Source organism: Mauremys reevesii, linkage group 14 (assembly GCF_016161935.1).
Source record: "Mauremys reevesii isolate NIE-2019 linkage group 14, ASM1616193v1, whole genome shotgun sequence".
Classification (NCBI taxonomy): Eukaryota; Metazoa; Chordata; order Testudines; family Geoemydidae; genus Mauremys; species Mauremys reevesii.
Window position 1 is genome coordinate 15,811,944 of NC_052636.1, and position 14,129 is coordinate 15,826,072.

Here is a 14,129-nt window from a genome sequence, read left to right on the forward strand (position 1 = left end):
AGACACTAACACACACATGTCTGCACACACACAGACACACTAACCACATGGACACACTGACACTAATGCACGTCTGCACACACAGAGACACACTGACCGCACAGACACTAACACACACACATCTGTGCACACACAGACACACTAACCACACAGACACACTGACACTAATGCACACGTCTGCAAACACACTGACCGCGTCTGCACACACACAGACACACTAACCACACTGACATTAACAAACACACATCTGTACACACACACACTAACCATACACTAATCACACTGACACTAACAAACACACATCTGTGCACACACACTAACCACACTGACACTAACAAACACACATCTGTGCACACACACGTGCCCACACTGACACTAACACACACGTGCCCACACTGACACACTGGCACTAACACACACACATCCGCATGCACACACAGACACACTGACACTAGCCCATGCACGTCTGCTCACACACACGTGGACACACTGACACTAACCACCCACGAAAGCTTATGCCCAAATCAATCTTAGTCTTTAAGGTGCCACCGGACTCCTTGTTGTTTCTGTGGCTACAGACTAACACGGCCACCCCCCGATACTGAACCTCACAGACACTAACCCATGCACGTCTGCTCTCTCACACACACACACTGACAAATGAAGCTGTTACACAAACACTGCGGCTCACACACACACATGCACGTGCTGCCATAGCACGGTGAGACGTGCAGAGGTGCACACAGGCTAACAGCCACTGCAGCCGCACACCCCCTGCACACAGAAATTAACCACACACCTGCACCCCCATGGGGCCTGTGACCCACACACACAAACCGCAGACCCCCGTGCGCACAAACATCCACGCAGAGCAACCCAAATGCACCTGGCCCCACACGCACACACGTGTGTGCACGAGGAGACACAAACACAGCCGTGTGAACGCACCCCCGCCCCTCCCCAGACACAGCCGTGCGTGCTGCACTCTCCCCTCCAGCACCAGCTGGGGACACAGAGCCAGGCGGGGAGCTGTGATTTTGGGGGTGGGGGAGGCCAGGTGCCCAGAGCTGCAGCAGCGCCCCCCCCGCCCCGCTTTCCGTTAATCTCAAAGCTCTTTGTGCACAGAGACCGTCTGCTGGGACCAGGCTGGCGGGAGGGGGACACCCCAACTGCCCAGATGGGGAAACTGAGGCACAGGGATGGGGGCACGCAGCCCTGTGGGGCTGGCGCAGTTGCTCTGGCTGGGGGCCTGGGAGCGGGGCTTGCCACGATGCTGACGCAGGGGCTGGGGGGAGGATGTTGCTTTGGGCTGTGGGGGGTCTCGTGGGGCTGGGAGAAGGGGGCTGTGCAGGGCCAGAGGGGCTGGGAGCCGGCCTGGGGCTCTGGGGCTGTGTAGGGCACTGTGGGGCTGGAGCTGGGGGGCCGGTGTTTGGCAGCCCGGGGGTCGCTCTCCCATGCGCGCCTGGGGGAATCTAAGGGACCGAAACACCAGCCCGGGCAGAGCCCGCCCCTGGGCCGAGTTTCACTTTCGTTTCTCTGTCGGAGCCTGCATCGCGGGTAGGCGAGAGACCTGAACCCCCCCGGGCTCAGGTAACCCCCCCCGACCCCCACAGGCCCAGCCGCGGCTCCCCCCGCGCTCCCCCCACTGCAAACAGAGCGGGAGCTTCTGCTGTACCCCCCAGCCCCCACTCCCCTCCCGGAGCGGGGGAGAGAACCCAGGAGTCCTGGCTCCCAGCCCTCCCTGCTCTAACCACCAGCCCCCACTCCCCTCTCAGAGCTGGGGAGAGAACCCAGGAGTCCTGGCTCCCAACCTCCTCTGCTCTAACCCACCAGCCCCCACTTCCCTCCCAGAACCGGGGAGAGAACCCAGGAGTCCTGGCTCCCAGCCTCCCCTGCTCCAACCCACCAGCCCCCAATCCTCTCCCAGAGCCGGGGAGAGAACCCCGGACTCCTTGCTCCCAGGCCCCCATGGTCCTACCCCCCAGCCCCCACTCCCCTCCCAGAGCCGGGGAGAGAACCCAGGAGTCCTGGCTCCCAGGCCCCCCTGCTCTAACCCACCAGCACCCCCTCCCCTCCCAGCGCCGGGGAGAGAACCCAGGAGTCCTGGCTCCCAGCCCCCCCTGCTCTAACCCCCCAGCCCCCACACCCCTCCCAGAGCCGGGGCGAGAACCCAGGAGTCCTGGCTCCCAGCCCCTGCTCTAACCCACCAGCCCCCACCCTCCCAGAACCAGGAGAGAACCCAGGAGTCCTGGCTCCCAGACCCCTGCTCTAACCCCCCCGCCCCCCCTCCCCTCCCAGCGCCGGGGAGAGAACCCAGGAGTCCTGGCTCCCAGACCCCCCTGCTCTAACCCACCAGCACCCCCTCCCCTCCCAGAGCCGGGGAGAGAACCCAGGAGTCCTGGCTCTGAGTCCCGTAACCTCACTGTACCTAGGTGCTTCCAGCAGACTCCCTGCCGCTGTCTCTTTGCCGGGGCGTCATGGCCTCGGCCACCCCGTCCCTCTCGGACGCTATCGCCACCGACTTCCTGACCTGCTCCATCTGCCTGGAGCGGCTTCGCCGGCCCAAGATCCTGCCCTGCCTGCACACCTACTGCCAGGGCTGCCTGGAGGGGCTGCTGGGCGCCGGGCCGGGGCTGCGGTGCCCCGAGTGCCGGGAGGACGTGTCCCTGCCGCAGGGGGTGGCCGGCCTCAAGACCAACTTCTTCGTCAACGGGCTGCTGGAGCTGGTGCGGCCGGCGGGCGAGGCGGGGCTGACCTGCGCCCTGTGCCCGCTGATCGGGCAGGAGGGCGGCCGCCCGGCCGTCTCCCGCTGCCTGGACTGCGCCGACAGCCTGTGCCAGGCCTGCGCCGCCGGGCACCGCTGCTCCCGGCTCACCCACGCCCACCGGCTGGTGAGCCTGCAGGGTTACCTCTCCGGGGAGCACGACGTGGAGATCCGGCAGCGCCAGGCCGCCTGGTGCCCCGAGCACCCGGCCGAGGAGGTGCGCTTCTTCTGCCAGCCCTGCGCCAGCCCCATCTGCCGGGAGTGCCGGCTGGGCCCGCACCTGGAGCACCCCTGCCAGACGCTGGAGGAGGCGGCCGAGGCCCGGCGGCCCCTGGTGGCCGAGCTGCTGGCCGGCGTGGAGGAGACGGCGGGGCGGGTGGCCCGGGGCGGGCGGCGCTGGAGGAGGAGCTGGAGCAGCTGCGGCGGCACGAAGCCGGCCTGCGGGACGTGGTGAAGCGCGCCTGCGCCGACGCGGCCCGGCGCCTGCTGGCCCAGCAGGAGGAGGTGCTGGCCGCCCTGCGGCGCCACGTGGAAGGGCGCGAGAAGGCGGCCGGCCTGCTCCGGACCGAGCTGCAGCTGCAGGAGCAGCTGGCCCGCGGCACGGCCGACGTCGCCCGCCAGGTGCTGGCCCTGGGCCGGCCGGTGGAGATCGTCTCGCTGGAGGCCTTGCTCACCCAGCGGCTCGCCCGGCTCCGGGGCTTCCACTGGGAGCCCCTTGGGGGGCCGCGCCCCCGGCTGGTCGTCCGGGCCGATCTCCAGAACCTGAGCAGCCTCTTCCAGCTGGACACGGGCGAGGCCGAGACCCAGGGCCGAGGGGAGGGCAGGGCCCAGCATGACGCCCCTTCCCCGGAGCTGCTGGCCCCTTCCCTGGAGCCGTCGGCCTCTGCCCTGGAGCCACGGGCCCCTTCCCTGGAGCCGTCGGCCTCTGCCCCGAAGCCACGGGCCCCTTCCCTGGAGCCGTCGGCCTCTGCCCCGAAGCCACGGGCCCCTTCCCTGGAGCCATCGGCCTCTGCCCCGAAGCTGCCGGCCCCTTCCCCGAAGCCATGGGCCTCTTCCCTGGAGCCGTCGGCCTCTGCCCCGAAGACACGGGCCCCTTCCCTGGAGCCGTCGGCCTCTGCCCCGAAGACACGGGCCCCTTCCCTGGAGCCGTCGGCCTCTGCCCCGAAGACACGGGCCCCTTCCCTGGAGCTGTCGGCCTCTGCCCCGGAGCTGCCGGCCCCTGCCCCAGATCCACCCTCGTGCCAGCCGCCCCCCACCGCCCGCTTCTCCTGCAGCTTCTCGGTGCGGGTCCCCGGGGACAAGCATCGGCCCCGAGTCACGGGGCTTTGCCCCCTGGGCTCCAAGGAGCTGCTCCTGGCCGACGAGGAGAACCGCAGCCTCAAACGCTTCTCGCTGCAGGGGGACTTCCGGGGCGCCGTCCCGGTGCATGGCGGCGCGGCCCCCTGCAGCGTGGCGGCCGTGGGCAGCCGGGTGGCCTACACCGCCGGCTCCCGGCTCTACCTGGCGGAGCGGGACGGCGCCCTGGTCTGGCAGAAAGCCCTGCGCCCCACCCAGGCCAGCCACGCCGTCACGCCGGCGGCGGAGGGGGGCGAGGCCGTGGCGGTGAGCGTGGCGGGGCACCTGGAGGTCTACGATGCCCGGGGGGAGCTGGTGGAGAAGATTTTCCCGGACGGGCACGACCGTCTGGCCATGGTGTTCGTGGCCGGCCGGCGCGGGCGCTACGTGGCCTTGGACTGGCACCGGCGCAGCGTGGTGGCGTTTGATGGGCACGGGCAGCTGCTGGCGGAGCTGGGCGAGGAGCGCCTGGAGCGGTGCCAGCCGGGGGCCGTCTGCGCCGACGACAGGGGCCATTTCTACGTGACCCTGCGGGAGCTGAACAAGGTGATGGTGTTCGGGCCGGGCGGGGAGGCGCTGGGGCCCTTCCTCACCACCCGGCACGGCATCGAGCGAGCCCGGGTGGCCACCGTCACCGGGGACGGGCACTTCGCCGTGGCGCTGAGCGATGGCACCGTCCACGTCTTCCGCATCCAGTACCCGGGTCAGTGAGCGGGGGGAGCACGGGGACGGGGAGCTGAGAAGAGTGAGAGTGTGTGTGTGTCAGTGTGTGTATCGGTGCGTGCATGTGTGTGTGTGTCAGTTCATGCATTAGTGTGTGTTTGTGCATGTGTGTGTGTGCATTAGTGTGTGTGTTTGTGCATGTGTATGTGTGTATTAGTGTGTGTGTGCATTAGTGTGTGTGTCTGTGTGTGCTAGTGCATGCATTAGTGTGTGTGTGCATTAGTGTGTTTGTGTGTCAGTGTGTGCATTAGTGTGTGTGTTTGTGTCAGTGTGTGTGTTAGTGTGTGTGTGTCGGTGTGTGCATTAGTGTGTCTGTCTGTGTGTGCTAGTGCATGCATTAGTGTGTTTGTGTGTCAGTGTGTGCATTAGTGTGTGTGTTTGTGTCAGTGTGTGTGTTAGTGTGTGTCAGTGCATACATTAGTGTGTGTGTCAGTGTGTGCATTCGTGTGTGTGTCAGTGTGTGCATTAGTGTGTGTGTGTCGGTGCGTGCATTAGTGTGTGTGTTTGTGTGTGTCGGTGCGTGCATTAGTATGTGTGTCAGTGCGTGCATTAGTGTGTGGGTATGTCAGTGCATAGATTAGTGTGTGTTTGTGTGTCAGTGTGTGCACTAGTGTGTGGGTGTGTCAGTGTGTCTGTGATCTGTGAGTGGGAGTATCTGAGGAATGTCTGTGTGTCTGCAATGAGTGTGTTAGTGGCAGTGTGAGCACACACGTGTGAATGTGCACTGAGCATGCGCCCGCGTGTGCAGTGGTTGTGGCTGAGTGTGCGAGGGATTGCACTGTTGTGTGCATGCTGGGCTCAGCCTGGCATTTTCTGGGCAGGGTCCCAGGAAAGGAGGGGGGGGCAGACCCCCATCCCTGCCCCCTCAGCCCAGCCCACACTCTCCACCCCCCGGCTCCCCATGCCCCCCCATGTCGTCCAGGGCAGACCCCCCCAGGGCTATTGGGGAAGACCCCCAAACACAGGACACCCCGCCCGGCACCCGCCCCTGGCGTCTGAGGGGGGCTGGGTGTGAGGGGCTTGGAGCGGGGCAGGGGGCGTGGCCCCGCTGTGGCTGGGTCTCGGAGGGGGGCACCGATGGTGGACAGGGGGCCCGGCAGGGGGAGCTGTCTGTCTGTCAAACCTGCCCTGTGTCTCGCGGGTGTAAAACCAGAAGGACTCACCAATAAAGAGATGGATTTTATTCTAGAGCTGCTGCCTCTCTGCAGGGGCAGGAGATCAGTTGGGGGGCTGGGGTCAGGCCCCAAGGGGGCAGGGTCTCAGGAGGGGGCTTAGGGGCAGGAGGAGGCAGGGGCTCAGGGGCTCAGGAGGGTGGATCGGGGTCTCAGGAGGGGGTTTCGGTGGTGGGGGCTCAGAGGAAGGAGGGGGCTCAGGAGGGAGGCAGGGGGCTCAGGAGGGGGCCTGGGGGCTCAGGGGAAGGAGGGGGCTTGGGGGGCTCAGGAGGTTCAGGGGCTCAGGAGGGTGGATCGGGGTCTCAGGAGGGGTTTCAAGGGGTGGGGGCTCAGGAGGGGTTTCGGTGGTGGGGGCTCAGGGAAGGAGGGGGCTCAGGAGGGGGCAGGGGGCTCAGGAGGGGGCCCGGGGGCTCAGGAGGTTTGGGGCTCAGGAGGGGGCTCAGGAGGGGCAGGGGGCTCAGGAGGGGATTTGGGGGCTCAGGAGGTTCAGGGGGCTCAGGAGGGGTTTCAGGGGTGGGGGCTCAGGAGGGGTTTCGGGGCTCAGGAGGTTCAGGGGCTCAGGAGGGGTTTCGGGGGCAGGGGCTCAGGAGGGGTTTCGGTGGTGGGGGCTCAGGGAAGGAGCGGGGCTCAGGAGGGGCAGGGGCTCAGGAGGGGGCCCGGGGGCTCAGGAGGTTCAGGGGCTCAGGAGGGGGCTCGGGGGCTCAGGGAAGGAGGGGGCTTGGGGGCTCAGGAGGTTCAGGGGCTCAGGAGGGTGGATCGGGGTCTCAGGAGGGGGTTTCAGGGGTGGGGGTCTCAGGAGGGGTTTCGGTGGTGGGGGCTCAGGGGAAGGAGGGGCTCAGGAGGGGGCTCAGGAGGGCAGGGGCTCAGGAGGGGTTTTGGGGGCTCAGGAGGTTCAGGGGCTCAGGAGGGGGTTTCAGGGGTGGGGGGCTCAGGAGGGGGTTTTGGGGGCTCAGGAAGTTCAGGGGCTCAGGAGGGGTTTCGGGGGGGCAGGGGGCTCAGGAGGGGGTTTTGGTGGTGGGGGGCTCAGGGGAAGGAGGGGGGCTCAGGAGGGGATTTCAGGGGCTCAGGAGGGGGCAGGGGCTCAGGAGGAGGGCCCGGGGGCTCAGGAGGTTCAGGGGCTCAGGAGGGGGCTGGGGTTCAGGGGCGGGGCTCAGGAGAGTGGATCGGGGGCTCAGGAGGGGGTTCAGGGGCTCAGGAGGGGGCTCAGGTGGGCTCAGGGAAGGAGGGGGCTCAGGAGGGGATTTCAGGGGCTCAGGAGGGGCAGGGGCTCAGGAGGGGTTTCAGGGGCTCAGGAGGGGGCAGGGGGCTCAGGAGGGGGTTTCAGGGGCTCAGGAGGGGGCAGGGGCTCAGGAGGGGGCTTTCAGGGGCTCAGGAGGGGGCTCAGGGGCTCAGGAGAGGGGCTCAGGAGGGGGCTCGGGTGGGCTCAGGGAAGGAGGGGGCTCAGGAGGGGATTTCAGGGGCTCAGGAGGGGGCTCGGGGGCTCAGGAGGTCTGGGGGCTCAGGAGGGGGCTTGGGGGCTCAGGAGGTTCAGGGGGCTCAGGAGGGTGGATCGGGGGCTCAGGAGGAGACAGGAGGTTCAGGGGGCTCAGGAGGGGGTCTGGGGGCTCAGGAGGTTCGGGGGCTCAGGAGGGGGTTTCAGGGGCTCAGGAGGATGCAGGAGGTCTGGGGGTCAGGAGGGGGCTCAGGGGGCTCAGGAGGGGGCAGGGGCCTCAGGAGGAGACAGGAGGTTCAGGGGCTCAGGAGGGGCTTTGGGGGTGGGGCTCAGGAGGGGGCCTCGGGGCTCAGGAGGTTTCAGAGGGTGGGGGCTCAGGTGGGTGGATCGCGGGCCTCAGGAGGGGGCCTCGGGGCCTCAGGAGGGGGTTTCAGGGGTCTCAGGAGGGGGCTCAGGAGGGGCTCAGGGGCTCAGGAGGGGGCTCAGGAGGGGGCTCGGGCTCAGGAGGAGACAGGAGGTTCAGGGGCTCAGGAGGGGGCTCGGGGGCTCAGGAGGGGTTTCGGTGGTGGGGCTCAGGGGAAGGAGCGGGCTCAGGAGGGGGCAGGGGCCCAGGAGGGGGCTCGGGGGCTCAGGAGGTTCAGGGGACTCAGGAGGGGGGCTCGGGGGCTCAGGAGGGGGCCTGGGGGCTCAGGAGGGGCTCAGGGGCTCAGGAGGGGGCCTGGGGGCTCAGGAGGTTCAGGGGGCTCGGGGGCTCAGGAGGGGTTTCAGGGGCTCAGGAGGGGGCTCAGGAGGGGCTCAGGGGCTCAGGAGGTTCAGGGGCTCAGGAGGGTGGATGGGGGCTCAGGAGGGGGTTTCGGTGGTGGGGGCTCAGGAGGAGCAGGGGCTCAGGAGGGGGCCTGGGGGCTCAGGAGGGGCGGGGGCTCAGGAGGGGTTTCGGTGGTGGGGGCTCAGGGAAGGAGGGGGCTCAGGAGGGGCAGGGGCAGGGCCCCACACGGCCCAGCCGAACCCGGCTGTGGCCGGCGCTGGGAACCGTGACTCAGCCCCCGCCTCGCACTCGGCCCCGGGGGACGTGACTCAGCAGCTGGGAGCCGAGTGGGGGCCTGGCCTCTGCCCCGGCCTGGGTCACGTTGGGGGCCACGTGCTGGGAGGGGCCCAGGAACGGGCTGGGGTGGAGGGACGTGGGGCAGGGAAGGGTGCGGAGATGGGGGGTGGAGGAGGGATGTGGGGCAGGGACGTGGGGCAGGGAAGGGTGAGGAGATGGGGGTGGAGGGGGGATGTGGGGTAGGGAAAGGTGAGGAGATGGGGGGTGGAGGGGGGATGTGGGGCAGGGAAGGGTGAGGAGATGGGGGGTGGAGGAGGAATGTGGGGCAGGGAAGGGTGAGGAGATGGGGGGTGGATGCGTGTGGGGCTCTGTCCCTGCGCCAGGGGCCAACCCTTCCCCCCAGCCCCAGGGCTCCTGGACAGGCACGTGCCCCCCACCTGCCCCCCATCATGGCCCCTCGCTCCGTGACTCCCTGGGGGGCTGGCCCCGCCCCAAGGGACAGACTCTCTGCTTGGGGGGCCGAGCTTTCAGGAAATGTGGGCCCCAAACAATGGGGTTCCCCTGCTCACGTCCGGGCGGCCGACCCCCGACGGGGTGGGAGTTGGGGGCACGAAACCCCGGCGAGTTTTAAGGCCAATGTCTGACCCCAAACCCCGTCCCCACTGCAGGCTTTGGGTGTGACAACCCCCCCCCACGCACGCCCCGATCTCAGTGCCACGGCCCCCAGCGTCCCCCCGCCCCGCGTGGGGCGAGAAAGGGCCGGCCCGGCTCTGCCTGAGCGCAGGGCGAGGCCGCGCTCCCGTGACTCCGGGAGCTGCAGATTTGGGGAAGGCACCCGGGGCCGGAGACGCCGCAGCAGGAGCCGGAGGGTGCGAACCCCACGGGTGCCGCGGTCCCTCTGTCCCCGCCCCCCGGACACCTGGGTTCTCGGGGAAACCCGCTGGCAGCTCCCGGCGTCTGGCTCTGGAGCGCTGCCCGGCAGGAAGCGTCTCCACCGGGGAGAGGAAACCAGGGTCGGTGTCTGGGCGAGAGATGAGCTAACGGGGGCCGGGGGGGCACTCGGGAACCGCGCGCCCGTGACGTGACCCATCCCTGCGCCGGGAATTGCCGGCCCACCCCCTCGCGGGGAATTTCAGGCTGATTCATGCCGCGCCATGGGGCAGGGGCCTGTCCCCTCTGGGGGGCGCCGGCTCCCCCCCGGCCCCAGGGCGGGGACTGGCTGGCTCAGGGGGCCGGGGAATGGGGCAGGGGCCTGTCCCCTCGGGGGGGCGCCGGCTCCTACCCGGCCCCAGGGCGGGACTGGCTGGCTCAGGGGGGGCGGGGAATGGGGCAGGGGCCTGTCCCCTCTGGGGGGCGCCGGCTCCCACCCGGCCCCAGGGCGGGGCCTGGCCGGCTCAGGGGGGCGGGGAATGGGGCAGGGGCCTGTCCCCTCTGGGGGGCGCCGGCTCCCCCCCGGCCCCAGGGCAGGGACTGGCTGGCTCGGGGGGGTGGGGAATGGGGCAGAGGCCTGTCCCCTCTGGGGGGCGCCGGCTCCCACCCGGCCCCAGGGCTCAGGGCCCCCATGGGGCCAGGCACCGCCCAGACCTGGCTGAGATCGGGGGCACTGCCCAGCCCTGGGGGGGGGAACGGGGGTGCAGACTCCCACGCCCGCTGTCAGACCCCCCCAGGCCCCGTCTGGCGGGCGCGGTGAGGGGGCCGTGGTGGCGGCGGGGAGCCGCAGGCCGCAGGCAGCCGGGCGCCCGGGGGGGCCGTGAGTAAGAGCTGCCTCATCCGGCTGAGCGTGCAGGGAAAGTGCAGGGGCGAAGCAACCCCCTCCCCCCAGCAGCCAGGCTGAGAACCCAGGAGTCCTGGCTCCCGCCCCTCCCCCAGGCCCTGGGTCCCAGCCGTCTGGGTGTCTGGGCCCCTGCGCTCTGGCCGTGTGGGGCCGGGCTCTGCCCAGACCCAGCCGCGCGGGGGGCCCCGTCGCACGGGGCACTGCCCAGCCCTGCGGGGGGGGGGAACGGGGGTGCAGACTCCCACGCCCGCTGTCAGACCCCCCCAGGCCCCGTCTGGCGGGCGCGGTGAGGGGGCCGTGGTGGCGGCGGGGAGCCGCAGGCCGCAGGCAGCCGGGCGCCGGGGGGGCCGTGAGTAAGAGCTGCCTCATCCGGCTGAGCGTGCAGGGAAAGTGCAGGGGCGAAGCAACCCCCTCCCCCCAGCAGCCAGGCTGAGAACCCAGGAGTCCTGGCTCCCGCCCCTCCCCCAGGCCCTGGGTCCCAGCCGTCTGGGTGTCTGGGCCCCTGCGCCAGGCTCACCCTCTGGGTCAATATTGACCCGCCAGCCCTGCCCACAGAGCCTGACTCCCCACAGATCCGGTAAACAGCCCCACGGATCCGGCTGGCCCCACGCCCTGGGACAGGGGGCCGGGAGCCCGGCTGGGGAGATGTGGGGACAGGGGGTGTCTGGGAATGGGGGGCCGGGGCAGTCGGGGGGCACCTCTTTGCAGACCCGCCTCCTGGCCCCCTGGGGTGTCCCGGCTGGCCCTACCCCCCCCCCCGGCTCCCCAACCTTGCTGCTCTGTAGGGGACCCCTCCGGCAGCCCCCCTCGCCCCTGCTGCCCCCCCAGTGACCCCCTTGACCCCACTCACCCCACACCCGCCACAAGCCCAGCCCCCTAACCGCTCAGCGGTTTCCCAGAAGCCGGTTCCAGACTTCCCCCACGCCCGCTTCCAGGGAACGCCGGGGTGGGGATCCCCCCCGGGCCAGCTGCTGGGTCGGGGGGGGGGGGCTGCTATGGGCCAGTGTCTCTGAGTCGCGGGAGCTGTTTTTTCCGGGTCGGTGTCCCCCCCCCCGGCGCACGCCCCACATCACCTGTTTCCTCCTCCCCCCCCGCCGCCAACTTCCTGGCCACTTCCGCCTTCCCGAAGGGGAACCCCAGCGAGCGGGGCTGGCCTGCGGGGCTCTGATCTGCCCCCTCCCGCCCTGCCCCCTGGGAGGGGCTGGCTCCGTAGGGCGCGCCACGGCCTGGCCCTCATGGAACGGCCTCGCCGTCTATATTTAGCTCCCAAAATATGTTCCGGGCGCATGGAAAGTTCTTGATGTTCGAGGGATTCCACTGCCCCCCCCCCCGCCCGCGCCGTCAGAGGCGGAAATAGCTCTGGGGTTTGGGGTTTGGATCCAGCCCAGCCCCACAGCCGCTCCCAGCTCTAACCACAGGACCCCACTCCCCTCCCAGAGCCGGGGAGAGAACCCAGGAGTCCTGGCTCCCAGGGCCCCCTGCTCTAACCACCAGCCCCCACTCCCCTCCCAGCGCCGGGGAGAGAACCCAGGAGTCCTGGCTCCCAGCTCCCCACTGCTCTAACCCACCAGCCCCCACTCCCCTCCCAGAGCTGGGGGGAGAACCCAGGAGTCCTGGCTCCCAGCTCCCCACTGCTCTAAGCCACGAGCCCCCACTCCCCTCCCAGAGCCGGGGAGAGAACCCAGGAGTCCTGGCTCCCAGCCCCCCCTGCTCTAACCACCAGCCCCCACTCCCCTCCCAGAGCTGGGGAGAGAACCCAGGAGTCCTGGCTCCCAGCCCCCCTGCTCTAACCCACCAGCCCCCACTCCCCTCCCAGAGCTGGGGAGAGAACCCAGGAGTCCTGGCTCCCAGCCCCCCCGGCGCTAACCCACCAGCCCCCACTCCCCTCCCCGAGCTGGGGAGAGCACCCAGGAGTCCTGGCTTCCAGCCCCCCTGCTCTAACCCAGCCGCCCCACTCCTCCCAGAGCCGGGAGAGAACCCAGGAGTCCTGGCTCCCAGCCCCTGCTCCGACCCACCAGCCCCACTCCTCCCAGAGCCAGGGAGAGAACCCAGGAGTCCTGGCTCCCAGCCCCCCTGCTCTAACCACTAGCCCCCCGCCTGGCCCAGGCTCTGAGCGCGTGGGTCAGGAATGCCGGCTCAGCCTCTGGTCACTGTGGGGAGACCCTGGCCAGCAAGTCTGGCTGGTGAGTGGCCGGGATGGAATGTTCTGCCGGTCGCCCCCTTGTCCAGTCACCAGCGTACACAGCGTCCTCAGCCTCCGGGGGGCTGGGAACCAGGACTCCTGGGTTCTCTCCCCGGCTCTGGGAGGAGTGGGGCTGGTGGGTTAGAGCAGGGGGCTGGGAGCCAGGACTCCTGGGTTCTCTCCCGGCTCTGGGAGGAGTGGGGGCTGGTGGGTTAGAGCAGGGGCTGGGAGCCAGGACTCCTGGGTTCTCCCGGCTCTGGGAGGAGTGGGGCTGGTGGGTCAGAGCAGGGGGGCCGGGAGCCAGGACTCCTGGGTTCTCCCGGCTCTGGGAGGAGTGGGGCTGGTGGGTCAGAGCAGGGGGCCGGGAGCCAGGACTCCTGGGTTCTCCCGGCTCTGGGAGGAGTGGGGCTGGTGGGTTAGAGCAGGGGCTGGGAGCCAGGACTCCTGGGTTCTCCCCGGCTCTGGGAGGGCAGTGGGGGCTGGTGGGTCAGAGCAGGGGGTCCGGGAGCCAGGACTCCTGGGTTCTCTCCCCGGCTCTGGGAGGGCAGTGGGGGCTGGTGGGTTAGAGCAGGGTGGGCTGGGAGCCAGGACTCCTGGGTTCTCTCCCCAGCTCTGGGAGGGGAGTGGGGACTGGGGGTCAGTGAGAGCAGCAGGGGGGCGGGGAGCCAGGACTCCTGGGTTCTCCCCGGCTCTGGGAGGGGAGTGGGGGCTGGGGGTCAGTGAGAGCAGCAGGGGGGCGGGGGCACACCCACCCTGTCCCTGTTTCGCAGCACTCGGGGTCGGAGCCCCATGTGCGGGGGCTGCTGGGGCCTTGGGGAACAGGCTGGATTTCAAACCGCCCCGGCCGCAGCGCGATGGGGACCAGATGTGAGAGGCCCAGGGCTGGCGTGGGCAGCAGGCCTGAGTCACAGCTGGGGGACAAGGCGGGGCTCAGAGACCCCCAAACCACAGCCCCCACCCACCCCACATCTGTACATGGCCCTGCCCACACAGCACCAGTGAGAGAACCCAGGTGTCCTGGCTCCCAGCCCCCCCTGCTCTAACCCACCAGCCCCCACTCCCCTCCCAGAGCCAGGAGAGAACCCAGGAGTCCTGGCTCCCAGCCCCACTGCTCTAACCCCCCAGCCCCCACTCCCCTCCCAGAGCCGGGTAGAGAACCCAGGAGTCCTGGCTCCCAGCCCCCCTGCTCTAACCACCAGCCCCACTCCTCCCAGAGCCAGGAGAGAACCCAGGCGTCCTGGCGCCCAGCCCTCCTGCTCTCACCCCCAGCCCCCCCTCCCCTCCCAGAGCCGGGGAGAGAACCCAGGAGTCCTGGCTCCCAGCCCCACTGCTCTAACCCACCAGCCCCCACTCCCCTCCCAGAGCTAGGGAGAGAACCCAGGAGTCCTGGCTCCCAGCTGCCACCCCCCTCTGCTCTAACCCCTAGACCCCACTCCCCTCCCAGCTGGGGTGGAACCCAGGTGTCGGGGGGGAGCGGGGTTGTGAGGGAAGTGAAAGCCAGGGGCTATTTTTGGAAGGGGGCTGTAGCCAAGGGCAGAAATAGAAGCTGGGACTCACGCCCCCCCCCCAGCCCCCTGCACGGTTCATGTCCCCCACACCACCCCGGCCGGTTCCCCCCCCACGTTCCTCCCAGTCTTTGCCAAGCTTCCGGCCCCTTTGCGAAATGCGCCCACGGGCGGCCTCCCTCTTGCCCCACAGGAAGGGG

The 14,129-nt window shown here is 69.3% G+C and overlaps 1 protein-coding gene across 1 annotated transcript; it reads left to right on the forward strand.

Moving 5' to 3' along the window:
* Positions 1-1,521: 1,521 nt before the first annotated feature.
* Positions 1,522-4,907, forward strand: TRIM56 (tripartite motif containing 56). The gene is given in 3 exon segments (XM_039499717.1): positions 1,522-1,590; positions 2,433-3,147; positions 3,150-4,907. Coding segments are annotated over 2 exon segments (2,331 nt in total). The 5' UTR covers positions 1,522-1,590; positions 2,433-2,477; the 3' UTR covers positions 4,811-4,907.
* The last annotated feature ends 9,222 nt before the right edge of the window (positions 4,908-14,129 follow it).